Source organism: Anser brachyrhynchus (assembly GCF_964034855.1).
Source record: "Anser brachyrhynchus genome assembly, chromosome: 19".
In the NCBI taxonomy this organism is placed as follows: Eukaryota; Metazoa; Chordata; class Aves; order Anseriformes; family Anatidae; genus Anser; species Anser brachyrhynchus.
Window position 1 is genome coordinate 10,713,967 of NC_137712.1, and position 22,614 is coordinate 10,736,580.

The following is a 22,614-nucleotide window of genomic DNA, read 5'->3' on the forward strand; positions in this document are numbered from 1 at the left end:
ATCAAGAAATAAAAACAAAATTGCAAACAGATAATGGAGTAATCACTGCAGCATGAGGAGGGATATCACAGTTCAGCAAAGGAGAATACAGAAGCATTGTATTTGGAACTGCCTCTTGCTTTGCATAAGCTTGTCTATTTACATAATATTATTATAAGTCTTATTATATCCTGAATACACTTTGCTATAAACAAATAACGTGGAATGACATCTTGAAGGCTGGCAGTGCAGGGCCTGGAAAAAAAGGGAAAAAAAAAAAAAAAACAATACAAAAAAGCTGCTTAGTCTCCATACCTTCTCAGGAAGGTACCTAAAAAGTTGAAAATGAACTACCAGATTTCCTCTGCAGCTCTGGCTATGCTGCTACTCCGCATCTGAGAAGAGGCAGAGGCTGGGATTGTTCAGCACAAAAAGAGAAGGCTTGGGAGCAGACGGGGCAGTGGAGTGTTTTTAATCAACGTGTGTGTCCTTTCCCCTTGTGTGACGGGGCTGGAGATCAAGCCAGACTCTTTTGTCCCCCTCTCTGCTCCCAGAGAATACTTGCTCACCTGATCTCCTTGCCTTGATAGCACAGTCCCAGCAGTAACCTGATGCAGCGTCACTTTGCCATTCAACAGCGAAGGATCCTGGAGAAGAAAGGGGGGGAGGGATACAATTTAATTGTTGGTGCACCAGTAATAATCCATGGTGAGGAAGCATTCAAATAAAGCAAATAAAAAACAATTAGTGAAAGGTGTTGTCTTAAAGTACATATATCTCTTCAAAATATGGTACAAAGTTTCTTTATTTCTCTAACCAATTATTTCTTTGAGGAAAAATAAATGTTTAATTCTTTTCAATTGACCTAACTTGTATCTTAAATGACTTTATATTTTTCATTTCTCCCCCCAGACTCTTGAAGAGTATTTTATGAAAAGAGACCTGCACCAGCTGCCATGAAAATTGTAAAATATGATGTTATTTTTGAAGGAAGGTGAAACCAGAAGAGACAGTCTACTTCACGGAGGAGCTGGTCATGATGATCCAACACTGCCTTCATCCCAGCCCTTCCCTTGTCACACAGCTCAGTTGTGCTGTGCACATGCAACAGATTTCCATGTGCATTGTGGACCAAAGGCTTCCCGTGAGCTACAAAATTCTCACGTGAATCTGACCGGAGAGCAGGAATTTTCCTTCTGACTCTGAAGAGTGCATGGGAAGGAGGGTCACCAAAACCCTGCCCTTGGTTTGGACCTCAACCCCAAACCCTTGCAATGGCAAGGGGCGGAGCATGCCTGATGAGCAGAAACTTCCTTCCGAGCTCCAAAGCCGGACACCAGCAGGATCCTAAATGCCCAACACAGACAGCAGCCAGGCTCGGGGTTCTCTTTCACCTCAAGGAGCTGCCCATCCAGTTTGGTATCCCACGCCCAAGTCAGTGCCAAATCTTAATGCTTCAGCCCGTCTTTGCTTCAGCAAGGTGCTCAAACCTCCCCAAACCAGCAAATCTTCAGAAGTTCAACATTTTGGTATCACCAACAGAATAGACAGCGTCAAATCCCGACCCTTGAGTCACATTTCGCAGCACCTCACTGCAGAAGCAGAGCTACAAGCCCAGGAAGATGCAGTTCGGTGCGTGCATACAGCAGAATTTGCCCCCAGTCGTTAACCTTATTGCAGCAGAGGTGCAAGCATTTTACCATTGTAATTGCTATGCCAGGTTTTTCTTTAATCTTCAGTTGGAAAAATAGAGCAAATAAAACGATCAGAATTTTCTGTTACACCTACAGCTGATAAAAAGAACAGATTTTCACCAAAAAATAGTTTTATTGAAACCAATCTGTTTCATGGGAACATATCCAATATAAGAACCTGACAAGCACCTGTCAAAATATTTCAGTTCAGCAACATCAACTCAACTAATTTCTGATTTTTTTCCCCTATATTTACACATTTATGTCTGCGTAGTATTACCTAAAGTTTTTAATTATGAAAGTATCCCACTGAAAGGACTCACGAGCTCCCTAATCAGCTCTCCTTATAAACCACCAGTGGCTTTTTTTGGCTGCATTACCTCTAAAAATTGTTACAAAAATTTTCTTCATGTCTAAGACTAGCAAAGTATTGAAATAGATCGCATCCAAAGCTGTGAAGTCCTCGTCATTGGAGACCGTTAACAACAGCTTAGACACAACCTACCAGGAATGACTTAGCAATATTTGGTTCTGCCTGGGGCATGGGATGAGACTAACTGAACTCCAAGCAGCCCTTGAAATCCTACTTTTCTGTGACGTTACTACTCTGATTAATTAAGCAACAAAGGAGTTGACAAACAAGGATCACAGACAAGACCCATTTTTTCCTCTCAAGCAGGCGAGACCAGCAAATCCAAGCTGAGCATCGCATGGTTTCAGAGGTTGAGCTAAACACCATTTCTTCCACTGGTCCCCACCACCCTCCCCAGCCAGGAGCTTTTAATAAAGAAAGTTGCTAACACAACAGAATCCATTTCACAGCAAGGGTCTATCTCTCTGTTACCATAGTAGATAATAAATTAGCAGAGGTTTATGATGTGGTTTATGATGCAGAAATGAAAGCACAAACCACTTATAAACAAAAGCAGTAATTAAGTGGGACAGATTTTTTTTTTTTGTCAAAGGAAATGGATCAACTCCCATATAAGTCATGCGGAAGATATGCCCTTCAACATTGCTCAACTCTCACATGTTTCCAGCTTTATCTACAGTTTTGATATGAGAGTTATATCATATTGAAAACAGCTCATGAGAGAGTCCCAAGGAATTCAAGCTATCTGAAACATAAGAAAAACATTTGAATGATGACCTAAGGGTCACTTGAAGTAATACTGCCACTCTGCTAGATTAAATAACCCCCTCCCCTTCCTCCCTCCCTCCCTCCCTCTCTCTCTCTCTCACACACACACACACCCCAAAACAGCACCATCTGACATCAAAGCATCTTGATTTTATTCACTGTGATTGGCTGCTCTCAAAAATGACATCTTAAAATGCCTCTAGTCAGCTAAGAAATAAGAGATCTGAGCTAATTTAAGAGAATTAAGAAAAGCTTACAGAATTAGTTGTCTTCGCTGACGTAAGTATATTAAATATAAATTTTACACAGAATAAGATTTTTCTTCCATTGCCTGTAGAACCAACTTTTGCTATACTGCACAGGAAAAAAATCAACACTGACCTTTAAATGAAGCTTCTAGCATTTAGCTACATTCCACCAGATTCTTACCATCTTATGTAAAAAACAGTTGCTACAGTATCAGGGTTGGAAAAGCCTACCTTATTTCATTATTGCTTACATCTTCATGCTAAAACATTGCCTGCTAGATGATGCATTTCAAGGATACTACTCCAATTAACTTCAACTCTAATCTGTTTACTTGTCAGTTATTGAGAAATTTAATATAGATTCAAAGACAAATTTGTTGCACTTGGGAGCTTCGGTGATTTTGGAATTTTTGCTTGTGATCTGATAGTGCTAAGCAGGAAGCCATCAGCTGTACACAGGACACAAACTTTTTTCATAAGCGGAGTCTGAGGTCAACCTTACCAAGAACAGAAAACCTCCCGTACCACGGGCTGCACCAAAAGCAGCGTGGCCAGCAGGGTGAGGGAGGGGATTCTCCCCCTCTGCTCCACTCTTCTGGGACCCCACCTGGAGCCCTGCGTTCAGCTCTGGGGCCCCCAGCACAAGAAGGACATGGAATTATTAGAGTGAGTCCAGAGGAGGCCATGAGGACGATCAAGGGGCTGGAGCACCTCTGCTATGGAGACAGGCTGAGGGAGTTGGGGTGGTTCAGCCTGGAGAAGAGAAGGCTCTGGGGAGACCTTACAGTGGCCTGCCAGGGCCTAAAGGGGGCTGCAGAAAGCTGGGAAGGGACTCTGTGTCAGGGAGTAGAGTGGCAGGACAAGGGGTAATGGCTTTAAACTAAAAGAGGGTAGGATTAGGTTAGACACGAGGAAGAAATTCTTTACCATGAGGGCGGTGAGGCGCTGGCCCAGGCTGCCCAGAGGAGCTGTGGGTGCCCCATCCCTGGCAGTGCCCAAGGCCAGGCTGGATGGGGCTGGGGGCAACCTGGGCTGGTGGGAGGGGTCCCTGCCCATGGCAGGGGTTGGAACCAGACAGGCTTTAAGGTCCCTTCCAACCCAAACCCTTAAAGGATTCTATAATTTTATGAACAGAACAGATGAAAGAGTATATATTCCTATTTCACTCCATCTGTAACAAGAATTTCCTCTGGAACAGGCTGTAGCCTTTCATGCTGACATAAATGCTTGAAAAGCTGAACATGAACATAACAAGACAGTCACATCTGCTTGCAGACTAACAGACAGTGCCCCATGCCTTAGTTAAATCAGCAACAACATAGAGCATGTTTTTCAAGCCTTACTACCTGTAGCTGGAAGATCACGATCAAGACTTTGAACTCGTGAAAGAAATAGTTTAGAAATCTGCAGGGAATGTGAGGATCCAGAAGTAAAGTCTTTTAAGTTCTAGCTAACACTAAAGCAGGTGTTGTTTGGTGAGAGTTCTTAAACCAGAAGCAGAGGTTGCAGCAGCTGTGCCAAAGCCTCTGGCAGCATCAATAGACTTGAGTTATTGAAACATACACTGCAATAAAACTAGGGTATCTGTGAGTGATGTAGACAGCTGTACAATTTTCCCAAACTGCATGATTAGCTGCATGAACAGATACAACTCTGAAGTGATGCAATGAAATGCAGCTGGAATCACAGGAACAATGAAAACAGACAGTTTTGTTCATTCTTACAGCACAGAGGTAAAAAGCAAGGTCTGAACTCCGTAATGACAACTGCGAGGGCATCAGACACCTAAAACGTGCAATGGGCATTGCACAGTCACTCTGTTGTGAAATGCACTCAGCCACTAGCCAAATACAGAGATTCAATTCTGAAATCAAATGAGGCACTTAGATGCAATGCCAACAGGATTAACAGATTTAACTATCGCCTGAATGCCTTTACATAACTTCTTCACACAGTATACAAGAGCATGAAATTACAGTGCAGCAGAAATTGCATGCTTACTTCTCACATGCATAAATGTGTACACAGTGAGAAAAGATTCATGCAGTGCATTTCAGTATGTGCTTTTCAAATGGCAGAATAATTTTGATTTATTTCAGTCCTGCTAATAACTTCAACAGACTGGAGAATAAAACATTCAGCTAGTCTCTAAGTGTATTTGGGAGGCAATTTACTCTTCAGTGCCTGGCAGAATGAGATGAAAAGCAAGAACAAGGCCATTTTTTCATGCAATAACTTACATCAAGTTTCATCAAGGTTGAAAGGTCTTTCTTTGCTGCTTCAAAGATGGCATCAATAGGTTTGCTATTACAGGATTCTTGCGCAGCAAGCTCACGATCAGTATAATGGAAAACTGCTGAAGGAGTTTCTGTCACTGTCACAGTCTTCTTCAATATCGACTGCAAAGAACAGATACACAAGTCGTAGCATTTTAAATGTTATAATTGGCACCTAACCGGCAAATACTTTGACCATCACCTATGCTCCCCCATCCACCACAACTGGTGGCCTAAAAAAAGGTTTCCAAAAAAGCAACTGCTTGCGAATAACTTTTTTTTTTTGTATAGTCTTTGTATTTTTTCCTGCAAAGCTTGACACTCGAGTGAAATAAAGTTACTCAACACAGCTTGTGAGAAAGAAGGATAAGACTTTACACAACCTGGGCAGCTGCCAAATTGATAGACTTAAAACTCCATCAACACAGCATACAAAGACGGAGAAGACAAAATATCCACTGAGGTAAAACTGAGTCACAGGTTCTTTTTCTTTTCTGATTTTGGTTTGAGTTCTTTAATACAAGAGCATTTCTGTGCTCTTAATTTCCAGGTCAGCCTTCATAAAAAAAAAAAAGTAAACCACAAAAAGGAAAATGGGTTTATAAATCACAATTGAAAGCCTGACAGGAAGTTCACAGGTTGATACAAGTTTTTAATTCCTTCCTATTAAGTAGGTCTCACAAATACAACATGGTCCGATGGCTTCACCTTTCCAAACAATCCTTTCCATGAGTCAAAGGATGGTAATAATCTAAAATCAAGATGTTGCAGCAATGTTTTCGCATTACTTGCCAAGGGAATCTCCACAGGGTCAAGGAGATTAACTAAAAATCTTCACTAAAAAAACTGAACAGTCACCAAAAATCTGCTGAAATAACTGCAAGCTTAAAAGAAACCAATACAAGATGGCCAAGCATCACAATTCATACAGAGATGAATACAATGAAATTGCTCAAAGGAAGCACAATGCATGAAACACGCTGGAATCTCCAAAAGAAACAACCTACCTTGCCCACAGCAGGACTGCTAGCAGCCTCCTCCGAGCCAAAGTGCACTCTGGCTCTTTCGTACGCCATGTCCATGTCTGACTTAGCACTGCTGGAGGTACCTACAAGCAGCACAAAATTCTTTTAAGTACATCCATTATTCTTAGAAATGCCAAGTAGTATACGAACTCTAGCAACCGTTTTGTTGTTGTTTCTGAAGTTGAGGACTAAGCAGGAAGTGGCATCCTCATGCTCTAATTTATTTCCTACTCCTGTTTGACCTGGAAGGTCTGGTAGGAAATTTAGAGCTTCCCATCTGAGCTCACATGTACAATATGTCCCAACATTCCCACATCCATTCTTGTGCAGTGTGGTAATTAATTTGGGCTAAACAAAAGAGAGTCATTTCAGATTTGAAGACTGTCAGGAAACGCCACTTAATTCACAAATTTGTCTCATGGTTTCCAGGAAGCGATGCTTTCAAACTCTTCTCTAAACCAAAAAAGATAATGGGTACAAAAATGTTCTAAGAGCTTTCATAGAGAGAACATTATGAACATCCCCATAGTTTCTCAATGAAAAGCATTTCCCCTGTTTCCCATCATGCCTAAAAGCTACTTCAGATCTTTTCTTCAGCTTGTCCAAACTTTCAGTGGTCTTTGCATTCTCAGGGATGCATAAGGACTTCTCTTGTGGGTTTCACTTACTTCATTCATAAATTTGAAGTCACTAACAACTTCTATTCCTTACTTCCTAATTTTTAATACATATTATATTAGCTTCTTGGCTGTCTCAAATACCTTTTGGGAACTTATCTCAGATAATCAATAACAAATGTAACTGGGAAACTAATTACCCACATATCAGCCTCATGATTTACACAAAAGTTCAGCTCAGTGAAATAGTTAAGAAAGATGCAGAGAAGGCAGTTTCCTCTAACAAATAAACCTATAACTGTTTCTGTCATATTTCAATGTCCAAAAATATCTCAAAGATATACTGTTTTCAGAAAAGCAACCTCTCTCTGCCCTAGCTCAGACAAGGAGATTCCAACAGTACCAGGGATTCAGACCTCTCTGAGAATACTCCTTTCCATGTTGCCTACAAACATGAACAACTCTTTGCATGTAGGAAATGCACATGGTCGCTGAGGTTATAACATTAAGTAACAGTCAACCTCCAAAAAAAAAAAACACAAAAAAAACAGTAAGTTGGCCCAAAGATTACCAACAGCAAAACTTACAAATCATACAACGAGAAAACATGCTCTTCATGCTACTGAGTTTCATACACACCAGAGATCTGTAGTGCAACTTTTAAGCCCCTAATTTAGTTATAAACAAAATGTGCTGGGATATTAGAAATAGCAGCGTGGAAGTCTATATGGGCTAATTTGACTGCCCGTCAGTTACGCTGCCCAACAAAGCACAGCGTCAGCTTAATTACTAAGACCCGATACATCAAGTGCATTTTAAATCTAAACACACACTTCCCACTTTAAACCTAAATAAGCAGATAACGGTCACGTAGGCATGAAGGGCATCCTCTGCTTAGCTCTGTATATTAAAAGTCAGAGAGGAGAAAGAGGAGGCATTTTAAGAGTGAAAGGATGTCTACTAGACTTCTATTCAAAGCAGAAGCCTTTATCTCAGTCACAGATACAAGCTTCCCACACAGTGATTAATTAAACCGTCTTGTTGCTCAAAAGGGAGTTAGAAAGGATACAGCAGAACAAGCTTTAACTAGAACTGTTGACTCAAAAGAGCAGAAGGCAGTGGGAAACTCAAGAGTGGAATGCGATCCTGTTTGATGAACACATGCTCACTGGTATCCCACACACTGCTGGTATGGAAGTCACTGCAAAAACAATCGCAACTGACATGTTCCTTGGCAGCAATTCAGCTGCCTCTTTCCTTCTGAGGAAACAGCTCACAACTACCTGCTTCTCCTAACACAGGTGGTCCTGTGCTCCTGCACTCATGCTGTAGGTCAGGGTTTCAGTTTTGAAGAAAGAAAAATCGACTTCTCTTCTTGATAAAATAAAGCGTAATAAAAACAAGATAACTGCTATTTAGCCTTAAAAAGCTAAGTCAGGAACACTTATTTCCAGGAGCGATAACACTGATGAGGCTATCAGTTACAAAACATCGCACTGCTTTTAGTTCGTCTAATTGTTCTGTCCACCAGCCTAGATACTCCACATGGCCTAATTGCACCTTTGTCCACATAAAGCATCTGTGTACTTAAAAAAAAAGACTAGCACAAGCTGGCAGGATTGTATTTCACCACTTACCACCCTCACCTACATTAACTGCTACGTTTCAAGTTAGATAGCTATCCAAAGATTGAAAGAAAAATCACACCCCAGCCCCAGGAGCAAAATGATGCAAAAAATGTTTTTCTCCAAAATCATTTTTAGCATTTTTGTTAATTCTAATCAGCCAAGCAAATCAAAGAGATACTGAGATAATAGCACCTGTATGACTAATAAAAGACAGTTCTCTCTTTTCTGAATCAGTAGTCAACATAATCAATATTCCCATGGAGCCTGAATACACAGCATGGCAGTGGAATAAAATCTGAAACAGAATCTCAATCTTTTTATTACAGCCATCAAGATATTTTCAGTGCAAACTAAGCGGTGACCATAACCTCAATGCAGGGAACGGAAATCAGCTCCGTTAACTGAAGCGAATCATAATTACCCAATTAGATATTCTCTTCAGTCAGTAAAAATTAATTTTGTCTCCCTGCTAAGCTCTGTGTACCCTGACATAACTCTTATGACACACAAAAGGGGAGAGGAAGGACAAATGGACAGCACTACTGTTAAGTATGCAGGAATCCTTCCACGTGAAAGCTTCTAGGACCCCACCTTAAAAATGTTACTGGGCTGCATGGGCAGATTTCACTTTACTGTATTTGCTTAGGGGAAAAATGGCTACGTTCCAAGGCTCAAGTAAGCATTACTTAATTTACCAACGAATCATGTCTGCTGGTACATTTGCAAATGCATAGTGCAAAGCAACCTAACACATGAAAATAAAGGCCAATCTTGCACAAACCGCTTCAATATTTTCCCTTTGTTTCCCTAGTCCAGAGATGGTCTAGTAGCCAATAGCTACTAGCCAATATCCTGCTTCTCCATCCCTCTGGACGGTAACACAGAAGTTATCCAAAATAGTAACTGGGACATTGTACATGTGCATAGCAGAAATGAAGAGGAAGTGAATTGACTCACTATTGCTAAAAATTAAGCAAGATGGTAGAAAACCTACTACCCTTTCTTCTCTACTATACATACCATTAACTAGCTAGCGAGAAGCATAAGAAACCTTACAATGGGGAAAGGCTCAACACCGAGGGCTCCCCTCAGCCCGCCTCCCTATTCTCTAACCCCTCATGCGCTTTTTTATCTCCTAAAACCATTTAATAGCCAACATAAGCAACACATACCCTGTAATGTATCCAAAATACCTTTATTCTGATGATTAAGCTTTATTACCTCTACATTAACAGTACCTCCATAATCACTACAGTATCTGAGCCTGACCTTACAACTCTCTCAAGATGGTTAGTCTATTATTCAGCTAACTAAAGACAGATGCCTTCCTTCTAGGACTCATCCCAGAAGTTCCAGTTTCTCTACCCTGAATATGAAGACAATCCAAATCACTGGCTCAGAGAAAGATGGCTACAGCACAGATGACTGAAGTTCACTGTAATAACACTGCAGCATCAAAACAGCTCAGCCTCATAAATGTCTCAGAGCATTCAGTGATAAATCACCTTTATTATCCACTCCAACAACACTCTCCTAAAAGCAACAGAGTCATGTTATGTGCTCTTTGGGACAATCAGCCAAGCAAGAACCGTATGTAATCTTTTGCATGAAAGATGACAGCATATGTAGCTTACTTGGTTTCAGTTACAAGAACAAATAAAAGTCCTTCATTTGCAGGTCTCTCAGTAGCCAAATGACTGCATGTTCCCAGTTGCTAATAAAGACATCAAGAAGATGCTCTCTTGGATAGAAGCTCATTTGTTATTTCAGAAAACAGATTTTTTTAAAACTTATGTTTCAAATGAGTTAGGAAGCAGTACTACTATATGATGATTATTTAACATAACTAGGTATCTTACCCCATAAGATTAGATACGTTACATATGTCCCACAGTTTTCCCAAGCACTACTTACCAGGAGTCTCTGCAGACCCCGCATAGGGAGGTGAAGAAAAGCTTCTTCTGAAAACATGCTCAGTGCTTTCTGTACCAGAAATCTTCAATGTATCTGAAGTTTAGAAACAAAAAGTTACACAAACACAAGGGACTTCCCTAATAAAGTTTCACTGAGAGCAAGAACCTCTCACTACCCACTTTCAAACCCTTACATACAGCCTTTAATGCATTCTAAAATACCAATATTAAACAATGTTTACACTTGCCTCCTGCTTTTAATTTTTTTCCCCTCTCCAGATTCAGAGGAAAAATTCAGCTCACACTATTTTCCTAGGCTGAGCTTCCACACTGACACTTCAGCACAAAAGCCTACTCACATCCAGAGACTCCTCTGCTATTATCTAGAGTGCAGAAATTTTTGCAGCTTCTCCTATGGGGTCAACATTAGGACCCACTTTTTATTTCTCCCTCCCACTCCCGATATCTTTAACAACACAGCAGTAATCTATTAAAACTGAGGACTGTCCAAAGACTTCAAACCTGAAACTGGTAGTTGACAATCCCTAACTGTTTTGATAAAATAAAAAGTCCTTTGATGAATAGCACAACAGAAGACCAACACGAAGGATAGTTTCTACCCATTTCCAGAAACAATACCTATTTCCATTGCTTCCCCAGCTTTTTCAAACTTTTCTCCACGCTCTTCCTCTGGTGCATTAGACACTTGTCTTTTTATTGCTTTGCTTGAACTTCCTCCAGATGTTACACTTGCCACAGAGATCAGTGGGATGGCTTGGCTTTGCTGCAAAAAGCAAGGTGAAAATGCAAACATGAAACAAACACCCAGCCATTTGCTTCAACATCTTCTGAGAAAAAAACACTTTACTATGGTTCTACAGGTATACTAAGGATATACTTTACCCTTTCCTACTTCAGATACCTATTTCATAGTAGCCTTAAAGCTGCATTCACAGTTTCGTTAGTCATACAACACAGAAAAAAATAGCTCCCTCTTACTTAAATCACCATCCCATGACCTTACAACAAAAGCAATATTCCCATTAACTAGACAGAGCTTCTGAAGGCAGATTAGTAAGAACATAGCTCTAAACCAGATGAGCAGAGGAATTTATTAGATTCCCAGTCATTGCAATATTAACACTGTTAATGAGGCAAGAAGTACAAGGAATACGGCCTTGACCATTTCAGGTAAAGTGAACATTATGGGCTGAGTCCATATGCTGAAGGTGCAAACAAGATAAAAACTACACCAAATCATTTCGGTATTCCATTGTCAAAAGCTCAAGCATCATTTGAGGGAGTTTTTGTTTGTTTGTTTTCTTTCACAGATATATGATCAATCTTGTTCCAATCTCCCAAAAATACCCACTCACATACTTTAGAGCTGCTGCTTGACAATTAGCTGTCACAAGATACACTGAAAATAACGCAAGTTACATAGTTTCTGCACTAGACATGCGGTGATAGTAGATCATCAGTCCCAAAGGCAACTTCATTCTCAAGATACAGTCCAAGAAGCATCCTTGGAACTACTACAGATTGAAGTGTCTCAGTGCCATTAACACAGGCCAGAACTTACTGAAATATAATGAAGCCTGCGCAGAACCAGAAGTGACACACTTCAAACTTTAAATTTTATCCTCCTCACCCCTTCAATTCCCCAGGCATAAGCACAGGGGAAATTTTATGGGCTGGTTACAAGTACCTTACCTCTCAAGTACTGTCATGATTAAACTAAAGTGCAACATTTACTTTACAATGTTCTGAAACGAGCAAAACCTCTCAGTGCCTGATCACTGCCAGGCTGCATAACAGCAAATAAAATGTACCCCAAACTTACACAGTTGAAGAGCTCAGTAGTCAGACCAAGGTAGTTGTGCAAAGCAAGGAATGTCACTCTCTGCAGCCTTACCATGATGATCTAGAAATCAAGGGGCAATAGGAATGGATTCAGCATTCTCTCACATTCATTCTTGCATTTAAAGACAGCCATGAACCAGAGTACTTGAAGGCACTTTTTAAAGAACACAGACTGCACCTTTTAACAATGCAAGCTGAAATTCCTTTTTAGCAGTTGACAAATTGAGGCAAAGATGGATTAAAGTGGTTTACCAAAGACTTTACAGTCACTTAACAGAAAGAGGAAAAAAAATTGTACATCCAAAAACCAAATAATTTTTGTTTTTCCTGTAAACATTAATAACAAGCATGCCTTGAAATAAAAGCATTCACTGCTGTATTTCTCTCATAAAAAAAATAAAAATAAAAATCAGCATTCCCCATAAAGTCTGTGCTACTGCCCTACAAACAGTCTAAACTGGCATACGACATCACTGCTGCCTCACCTTCCTCTGCTCTGGCAGCTTATTCCTACTCTTACGCCATCTTCTCGTTTGTATCAGCTCTCATGGAGCAAGTTTAATTGCTATAACGATCTGTTCTCATCAACCACCAGTATTAGGAGGTTCATGTGTATATTCATAAATCATAATGCATTCATAAATCATCTGGATACCAGAAGAGTTTACAAAAAAAAAATCAGCATTGAAAGTAAATCAAAAGAACAGATCAGAATGATGGATCAGGTCACGTGTATGCATTTGACTACTGTACCCGCAGGACAGTGAGCCACTCAACAAACGCCAAACTGAAACCATTAGTACAGAGCATCTTGTCCCTGCACTAGCTTCCACTTGCAGGATCTGCAGTACTCACTTGAAGACCAAGTTCCTGCAAAGCAAGGGAAGCTGAACTTCAACTGTAATACAAAGCATAGCTCTTCCTCAGGTGTTGACATATGCTTCTGAAGTAGAAATTCACATCAGACTGAATGTCGTTAGTTTGGCAAAGCATCACCCTTCAACAAACAGCTTCTGAGGGTATGTCAGTCCTTTTTAGGAATATTCAGCTGTCTTTTCCATGCTCTAAGTCGTTCTGAAACCCTGCTGCAGCATTACTGTGATGCTCTGAAATCCATCGGGGCATTACCATGATGCAGAGACCAAGCCAGGACATTTCACCCCACCTGGAGCTTACAGAGCAGGTCAGGCTGATGTGAGGAGCTATCGCATGCAGAAAGTGATTCTATGTAAGCATACAAGAATTATTTCTTACTATACATGATTAATGCCGATACCAGTAAGTCTAGGGCTCTAAGAGTGGGAGGAATAACAAAACTAACTCAAATCTTGAGAAAAAGCTACAATGAACAGTTCCATATAGGCAAAAGGATGAGCTTGCCAAACCTTAAAATGCCTTCTTTATAACTTTGAAATGAGTGGATTTTCTGTTTTGATTTTGTCTGTGTTTTGTTTGTTTGTGTTGTCGCTGTTGGTTTTTAATTCTACTTAACAATGAAGCTTACCTGTACCACTCTAACAAGAGTTTCAGGATATTTCTGGAAGACGTCTTGAAAGGCACTCGCTGGAAGTCGCAATATAGTGGATGGAACGGCTGCTCGGGCTGAGACTGTTTTATACGGAGCAGGGTGACCCTAATAGAAAGCATCAGACACAAGTTTATTCCACTGTTAACCTGCCACGGTTCTTCCCAATTGCTTCCCAAATTTCTACTTTGATATTGTATACACTTGAAAGACATCATCTGGCCACAAATAGCCTTGAACTTATGCTCCGGGACCTAAGGCTGGTGTAATGAGGGCAGCATGGTCAGGTGAATTCACACAGGCAATTTCAGTAGCGTTAAACAGAGACAGAGGTAGAGGAAATAAGAGCTATGAGAAGGTGTATCAGGTTAAGGGGAACTGGCTAGTCTGTCAACTCCGTTACAGTTTTGTTACAGGCAAAGCCAGGCTTTAAAAGTATTTTAACTCCCAGCTATTCAAAACATCACAGAGAAGAGGTTTTGCTGATTTTATTATCTGCAGCAAATCACTTGGTCGTCAGTACAATAACAATCCTAGACTTGCACAATCAGAAAAAAAAACTAAAGAGTGGTTCTTATGCAGAGAACGCAGTATGACAAAAAACAGGCAGACTCCTTGTTTTCTAAAAAAAAAAAAACAGAACACCATGTACATACAATATTCCAAATGACAAAGCCAAACAGCTTCACTTTACTTCATACAAATCAGGTCTATACCATTCTGGCTTGCTAGAAGAATAGATGAAGAATTAACAAGCCAAAAAAAGATAAAACTAAGTGGTAGAATACAGATTTTTATACCATAAGACAAACCTATGTTTCAGGACTTTCCCCTTGAATCAGAACAGATATCCACAAAAATCTACTGCCAAACACTTGCATAAAAAAAACTCCATACAACATCCCTTGCATCTCCTCAGTAAAGGCAGAAAAGAATATCTGTCACCCATGAATTCATTTACCAATACTAGAAACATTTATCTATCCAATATTTTTAAGATAAAAGGAGTCCTTTTGTGGGATAGAGCATTAACTAAGGAAGAAATACAGTTTCTGCTTCACAGTCACCTTACAGCTTCTGAAGCTTTCATTCCTCCTAAGCAGCAGGAGGCAAAATTTTCAGACGCTAGGCACACAGATACAAATGCTGATTACAAACGAAAAGATCTGCAAGTCTTCAAGGACATTAAACAGCTAAACACAATCATTGCAAAAGAATTTCTGCCTTAAACATATAGCAATGCCAAATAACATGCATTTTGTACAACTGTAACCACTCTGGAAAATAAAGCTACAGCTCTGTCTGCCTTGCTGGTCTGGAAGTCACGATGAAGCAGATTCTAAAATAAAATTTAATTAATTGGAACCAATTTCTTAATTACACTAACTTCAGCTGACCTTTTTATAAAATCTGGGGATGATATTAATAGATTTGATTTTCAAGTTCCAAAGGGATTTGAAGTTTTAAACATCTTTGAGCTATGGTGTAAAGCCTTCTCGAAGTTTTCCTGAGTTTCTTTTAATTAAGTAAAGAAATCAACAAATGACAATTCTGTGCTTTCACTGTACCCAAAATAAATGTAACATCCCTCTTTTACAGGTCAGTTTAAAGCTCAGCTTTAAACAAAGTCATCCTTCGGTATTCTCATTATAGACAAAAGATATATATATATGTATATATGTATATATATATATTCTGTTTTTAAATATAGATCACTATGCTTTCCATCAACTGCATTTTCTACCAAGCTCTACATGAAATACACAAAGAAAAACTAAAGATGCCTATTAAGTCTTTAGTTGCTGGACAAAGGATAAGCATTAAGTTTAATAGTGTTCCGTAACAGTTACTCAAAAGGGCAAAATAAGCACTGTTATATCACATTTATATAGTCTACACTCTACCTAGAAAAGGCTTCCCCCTGAACAGTGCTTGTTGGAGGATAGAGCAGTGCTGACAGTCTCTGAGAAAACCAGTTTAAGGATAATAACGGATAATGATGCAGCAGCCTTTTTCTCCAAAGAACAGCCCACCCCTCCAGTTTTTCAGCATATAATTTTTCCTTTTCGAAATCCCTGCGTGAGAGCAGCCTGCCTTTGAAAGAGTCAACCACCATGTCTAACAGGGTTGGAACATGCTAAAAGCTGTCAGAGGAGTGGAAAGAGGAAATGTTCCTATAATTGTCAGTTCTTTCAAATGTAATGTAATCAGCTGCACGGAGAATATCACATTTAAGTTACGCAATTTTACAATGACACACTGAGGCCACAAGGAACACAAGTTATAATCAGTAGTAAACTAGGGGTTTTTTGAGAGAACTTTTTGTTCTCGAAGCAGATAACTATTTACGTCTGTCTTGTTCTAAGACCTGCAGAGTAATTAAATATTGTAGGTGACAAATGTCACAGCTAAAGTAGTAGTTGAATCCAGATGACAGCAAAGGGCCAAAATAAATCTCCTAGTAGAGACACAGGTGCCTTACATTCTCCAACTTGGAGCAATAGCTCCTTTTTGCACCCAAAACTATGGCACGTTCTCCCTATTCCCATTGCTTAGATTTCAGAAGAGCCAGTTTAGTCCAGAGGAAGATGTTACCCAACGTTCTTGCAACAATCGATTGCTTCTTATGACCCATAGAAGCACAGAATCGTCTAGGCTGGAAGAGACCTCCAAGATCACCCAGTTCAACCTCTGACCTAACACTAACCAGTCCTCCACTAAACCATATCACTAAGCTCTACATCTAAACGTCTTTTAAAGACCTCCAGGGATGGTGACTCCACCACCTCCCTGGGCAGCCCATTCCAATGCCTAACGACCCTTTCAGTAAAGAAGTTCTTCCTAATATCCAACCTAAACCTCCCCTGGCACAACTTTTGCCCATCTTATCTCCTGCCCCTTAAAGGAACTTGAGCCCTACAGGCTCCCCTTTTTATCCAGGTGACTTTTTTCCCCAGCTTCTTCTACTCCTCAGCCTTTCATTTTTTGCCCCTCAGTCACTGGCAATTGATCGAGACTATTTCCTTTTTTTTCCAGCTATGCCACCTGCTCACAGATTTCCAAATGCCATCTTCACATGGAAGACAAAAGAATAGCAAAACCCGTAGTGCCAGCAGCCATCCTCAAACACAGCCTTTGTCCCATTCAACTCAGAAAAAACTCATCGTTCAGGAAATAGAAAATGGGGAAAAAAAAAGGACAGGTGTAGGGTGAGCACTCAGCAACAACTTCCGAAAACACTTGCGTGGACGTCAACAATGTCCAGTTCAGAAACTTCTTTTATATTTAAGGCCATATCAATTCAGAGTCAGATGATTAAACTACAACACTGAACTGTTCCAAAATCTCATGAAAGGGCTGGCATCTACCTGGATTCAAATTCTCCAGTTCCACCTCTGAGTTTTGAGAAAGCAACATGTATCTGTTCTCAGAATAACTGAAACGTAGAACAAGTCTTTTAATTCAGAGATGGTATTTCTATTTAGTAGATCTAAGAAAACTTTAAAAATTAGACAATTAAATAGGAAAATTACCCCTTACGTGCCCTGCCTTTGGGTCCTACAACAAATGGCAGCACTTCTAACAACCACCTCAACTTTTTTGCGCATCTCTCAACCAAGTACGAGACAAGCCTGATGTCATATGTCACAAAACCAGACAAAGAAATCACCAATCCAGCTCAAACAATTCAAAGTCTCTCTGAAAGCATTTTTTCTTCAATTCAGGTCCACATGTTTGGTGGTATAGTAAAACTTCGTTAAGGGTATGGTATCTGCAGGAAGTTCTAAGACTCATCCAATACCTCCAAACGCCACAGAGAAACCTCCTCTATTTTGATCAATACTACTTTCCCGCTCCTTGCCCATTTTCATGCTACTCCTATACCCAAGTGAATAAGAAGCATAACGAGAAGGAAAAACAAAAATAAATCAGTTCACAAAGCAGGGAAACAAGAAAGAAAAAAGGGAGTAGCACAAAATAAATTAGAACAAGTTACTTTAGAAAGAAAGTGTGCAAGGTTCTTGGTTTTATACTCTTCTGCACACTAACAGCACCTTTTAATCAGACTTTCAATAATTCTTCTATTCTGATTCACTACTGGTGTAACTAATAAGAATGAAGAAAAAATGATAGAATGAAAATAAAAAGAAATGAATGACAACCATCCTGATAAAAAAGTGCAACAGAAAATCAACATTGAAGAGAACATTAAATTCTTTTTGTATAAGAATACAGGAAAAGAGTATGGTTAGTATTCAGGTTCTCCATGGTGGTCCTGCTCTTTAGGATACTGTCCTTAAGACAATTTACTGTTGGAAGCATCAATGGCAAAGATACCTCTGAATCTGCTATTAGTATGGATTTGACAGCAAGAAGCAGACTTGCACAGTCCAAATTATTTACTTGCCATTGCTTCCTACAGAAGAAAGCGTGTCCTAGCTTAAAAATTGTTATTACTTTCAATAGGTTTAATGGAAATTTTTATTTATACACACACACATAAATATGGAGTATCTGCTTTCATCTAGAAGTGGCAAAGAACACTACAGAATCATTAAAACTCACATGTATGATAAGGATACTATTTAATGAAAGGAAACAGACAAATATAAGAGAATCGATGTCAACTATGAACAACTTATTGATTAGATTTTCATCTTAATCTCAGCTATCAACACCCTCCAAGTAAGCACTCAAGTGCTTGCATGTTATTGAAGATGATGAATCCACCACCTTCAGTTTAGGCATTCCTAAATAAGATATGCTGGGACAGTTTCAGAAAACCCATCTCTGTAATTCCATCTGAAACAAAATCCACACTGCTAATTTGTGCAACCAGCTAGCACTTAGCTCATCCTATCGCTTGCTACAGAGCACAACCTTCAGATGGCCACTAGCAACACCAACATATTAGGAAAAAATTAAATCCATCAAGTGGTTTCACAGTATAATTACAATAATAACAACCGTCAGATTATTTTCATTGGACTAAATAAAAATAAATTTGTTAAGTAATAAGTCAAACCATATAAAATCCAGGAATTCTGGGCCCTAACCTGGTCCTTCTCCTGACTTCTTTGTGACCTTGAGCAAATCAAAAACTATACCTCAGTTTTTCCAGACATAAATGAAAGATTCAAACCCTGATGTTTAGCAGAAAAGTTGCTGAGAAATAGCCAGTGTTACACTGTTAAGCATACATTTTTCACAACCAGTTTACAGCTGTAAAGGAGAAAAAGGACTGGTTAAAGAAACCTTAGCCACTGCAATTCTTTCCTAGTAATGCTGAAAGCTTACTTCTCTCCCCACACCAGGCTCAGTGACATAAGACAGCACTGCAGGAAACCTGCACATTCAAGAACTTACCGTGATAACATCTAGAATGCTGAGAAGGCTGTGGACACTGTCTCCTGCCAGCACCTCCTTAACAACCACTTCTGTTCCATCCTGCAAGTGTAGGATAGAAGATTACTATAGGCTCACAGATGTGTATATATGGCATATACAGAGTGTTTTAGAAAGCTTTACTTGCTGTCATTCTCCCAGATAGTCTGAACAGCCCTAACAGAAATGGTCCCCCATTAGAACTTGGATGCTAGTCTTCTCTCTGCTCTGATGGAAGTGTGCTAATTCACATCACCCAGATTGTAAACCACCGTTCTAATAGACAGCAGGAAAACCACAAGACATTCAAAGACACTCCAGTGCAGTTCAGGAAGTGATAAATTAAAGGAAACTACAAGCCTCTTTTGTCTAGGGGTAGATGTCACCCACTTGTCTTTGCTATGTAACAAAGAAAAACAAAAAAGCTTTCTTCACTCTGGAACCAAATTAGCTCCCTTTATTAAAGGATTACATATCAATAAGCAGTAAAACAAAAAAAAAGGGAAAAGCTGTAGTGGGTTTATGTGGCAAGGTTTTGGTAGCGGGAGGGGGGGCATAGGGCTGGATTCTGCAAGAAGAATCCAGAAGCATCCGGAAGCTGCCCCATGTTAGGTAAGGGCCCCACTGCTGGCCAGAGCCGGGCCAACAAGCAGAGTTGTATGCGCCTCTGTGAGGCAGATTTAAGAAAGGGGGAAAAAAACTGCTGGGGAACAGCAGCTGGGAGAGAGAGGAGTGAGAAACAGCCTTGCAGCCCCCAGGGTCAGTGCAGCAGGAGGGCAGGAGGGGCTCCAGGCTCACAGCAGCAGTTCCCCTGCGGCCTGGGGAGAGGCCCCTGGTGGAGCAGGCTGTCCCCCTGCAGCCCACGGGTCCCACACGGAGCAGATCTCCACGCTGCAGCCCGTGGAGGAGCCCCCGGTGGAGCAGGTGGATGTGGCCTGGAGGAGGCTGCGGCCCATGGAGAGCCCCCGCAGGAGCAGGCCCCGGGACGGAGCTGCAGCCCGTGGAGAGGAGCCCACGCAGGAGCAGGGGTCTGGGGGGAGCTGCCGCCTGTGGGGGACCCAGGTTGGAGCAGTTTGCTCCTGGGGGATGGATGGACCCCGTGGTACGGACCCATATGGGAGCAGTTCTTGAAGAGCTGCTGCCTGTGGGAAGCCCACGCAGGATCAGGTCAGCAAGGACGGCATCCCGTGGGAGGGACCCCACATGGAGCAGGGGCAGAGAGTGACCAAGAAGGAGCGGCAGAGACGAAGCGCTATAGACTGACCACACACCATTTTCCCCCCTCCCCTGTGCCACTCAGGAGGCGGAAAAGGCGTTTTTGGTTTCTTTCCTTTGTTTCTCACTTCTCTAGCTTGTTAGTAATAGGCAATAAATCTTACTGTCTCCCTACTCTGAGTCTGTTTTGCCCATCACGATAATTGTTGAGGGATCTCCCCATCCTTATCTCAACCTTCGAGCCCTTTGCATCGTATTTTCTCCCCCTCCCCTTTGAGGAGGGGGAGAGAGAGCAGTCAAGCGAGTTGAGCTCGACTGCCCACCCGAGTAAAACCACCACAAAAGTATACATAGAAATCAGAAAATTTTAGGTCATTAGAAACCCTAGCAAATGCATTTTCAGCCACCAAAACTGAATTAAACTTGAAAAGTTCAGTCAAGAATAATAATAAACAAAAAAGTAATCCAGATTGGCAGAATGGATTGCAATGGATCGCACTTAATGTTTTAAGACTCACCCACAATAGAAGCTATCATTTCTTTTCCTTGTCTACCCAAAAGTGAATCTGGATCCGCCATCTTCCAGGCAAGCCCCTTAGCTAGCAGCCTAAAATATTCTGGAGCACAGCATCACTTGGCCTCTTCTACTGACACTGTCCTATTCTGTACCCCTAATTTATATAACCATCATCCAAAATGAGGATGTTTCCAACAGTATGCAAAGCCAGTCTTGCACCCCAATCTCCCGCAGTAACTATGTGACCAGAGTATGTGATGTTATTTCAGAATGCCCCATAACTGCTGCATTTAGCTCGCTCTTCTAACACATGGTGGACCACAGCTCAAAACCTTCACCTTGAAATATCATGGCCCTGATGGGTTGGAAGCAGTCTTTACTAAAATCAGTATGATTCAAACGTAAGTTTAATCAATGCTTAATAATTCATGCCAACACACATGCTATACCAAGAGATTTATCTCAAGAACCATGACTTAGTTTATTCTTACGTTTTCTTGAATGCAAACTTCCAACTTTCCATCTTGCACAACATAGATGCTGTTATCAAGCTGCCCAGGACGGAAGATGTATTCACCTTCGTGCAACTGCACAAAAAACATGTGCTTGCACAGTTCCAGGAAAAGAGGCTTCTCAAAGTGACCAAGGACCCTGCAGGAAAGAAAATGAAATATTAGCTTTTTCCCCCCTTCTATGCAAAGGGAAACCTAAAGCTGTCACCACCCTTGGAAAATCCTTCCTAAATCACCAAAGCCCTCACAAAAGACCTTAGAGGAAGTTGTAGCACAGCAGGACAATGGTCTGGCATTTCCTAGTGCATAAGTCACCAAGACAGAAATGCAGGAGTGCTGTAAAATGCTGAAAAATGTAAATACTGGAGTTCCTTTTTGAACATCACACCAAACAATGCCAACAGGCTCAAAAGGAAGTAGACCTAGTCTTCGTCAAGCAAATGCTAGCATGGCTTTTCAAGGGGAAGAAATATAAAACCCCACAACAGATTTACACATTGTATGACAAAAGCTACCCTTTGTAACTTTCCCTTGTAGTACAGCTACCCCAGTGTAACCAGAACACATGAGAAATACTGAAGGAAAAAAAAAATCCCATCATCGTATCCTTGTAAATTTGTACTACCTCCTGCAGGCAACGTGCAACTGGACTCCTGTGACACTGAAACTAGTTAGACACCACCAGGCAGATGGAAATCTCCACCTTAAACCTAAGCATTCTGTGCACAGCACCAGAAGGGCCTTCCATATAGCTCCATTAGCTCACACTTAACACGATCAATCTAATTCTTCTGCAACATCAATTAGTCATAGGACGTCAGAATTCCACAGGAGAAAGCTTAGATGACTTAAATAGTACTTTTACTACAGTACCAAAGTAATTTTATTAGAGTACCAAAACATCTATTATGTATGACCTTCGGGACTAAATTAGATTGTAATAGGGAAAAAATTAACATATACAAACAAAACCAAAGTTCCAGATCTGAAACTCTTCCTTTTTGCTTTGGCAGCAATATCAACACTTAACTGAATTGGCACAATGACCTTCCTATCACCCCTTCAGAGGGCTGGGG

The 22,614-nt window shown here is 40.7% G+C and overlaps 1 protein-coding gene across 1 annotated transcript in view; it reads right to left on the bottom strand.

Annotated features, from left to right (window-relative positions):
* Positions 1 to 22,614, bottom strand: part of PNPLA7 (patatin like domain 7, lysophospholipase) — a 126,516-nt gene that overhangs the window by 95,510 nt on the left and 8,392 nt on the right. Inside the window, exons 7-15 of the mRNA XM_080561496.1 lie at positions 21,518 to 21,677; positions 19,277 to 19,357; positions 13,889 to 14,017; positions 12,365 to 12,445; positions 11,161 to 11,305; positions 10,523 to 10,615; positions 6,346 to 6,446; positions 5,303 to 5,461; positions 549 to 626 (exon numbers count right to left, since the gene is read on the bottom strand). Of these exons, the coding sequence (XP_080417622.1) occupies positions 549 to 626; positions 5,303 to 5,461; positions 6,346 to 6,446; positions 10,523 to 10,615; positions 11,161 to 11,305; positions 12,365 to 12,445; positions 13,889 to 14,017; positions 19,277 to 19,357; positions 21,518 to 21,677 (1,027 nt within the window). The remainder of the gene's footprint in view (positions 1 to 548; positions 627 to 5,302; positions 5,462 to 6,345; positions 6,447 to 10,522; positions 10,616 to 11,160; positions 11,306 to 12,364; positions 12,446 to 13,888; positions 14,018 to 19,276; positions 19,358 to 21,517; positions 21,678 to 22,614) is intronic.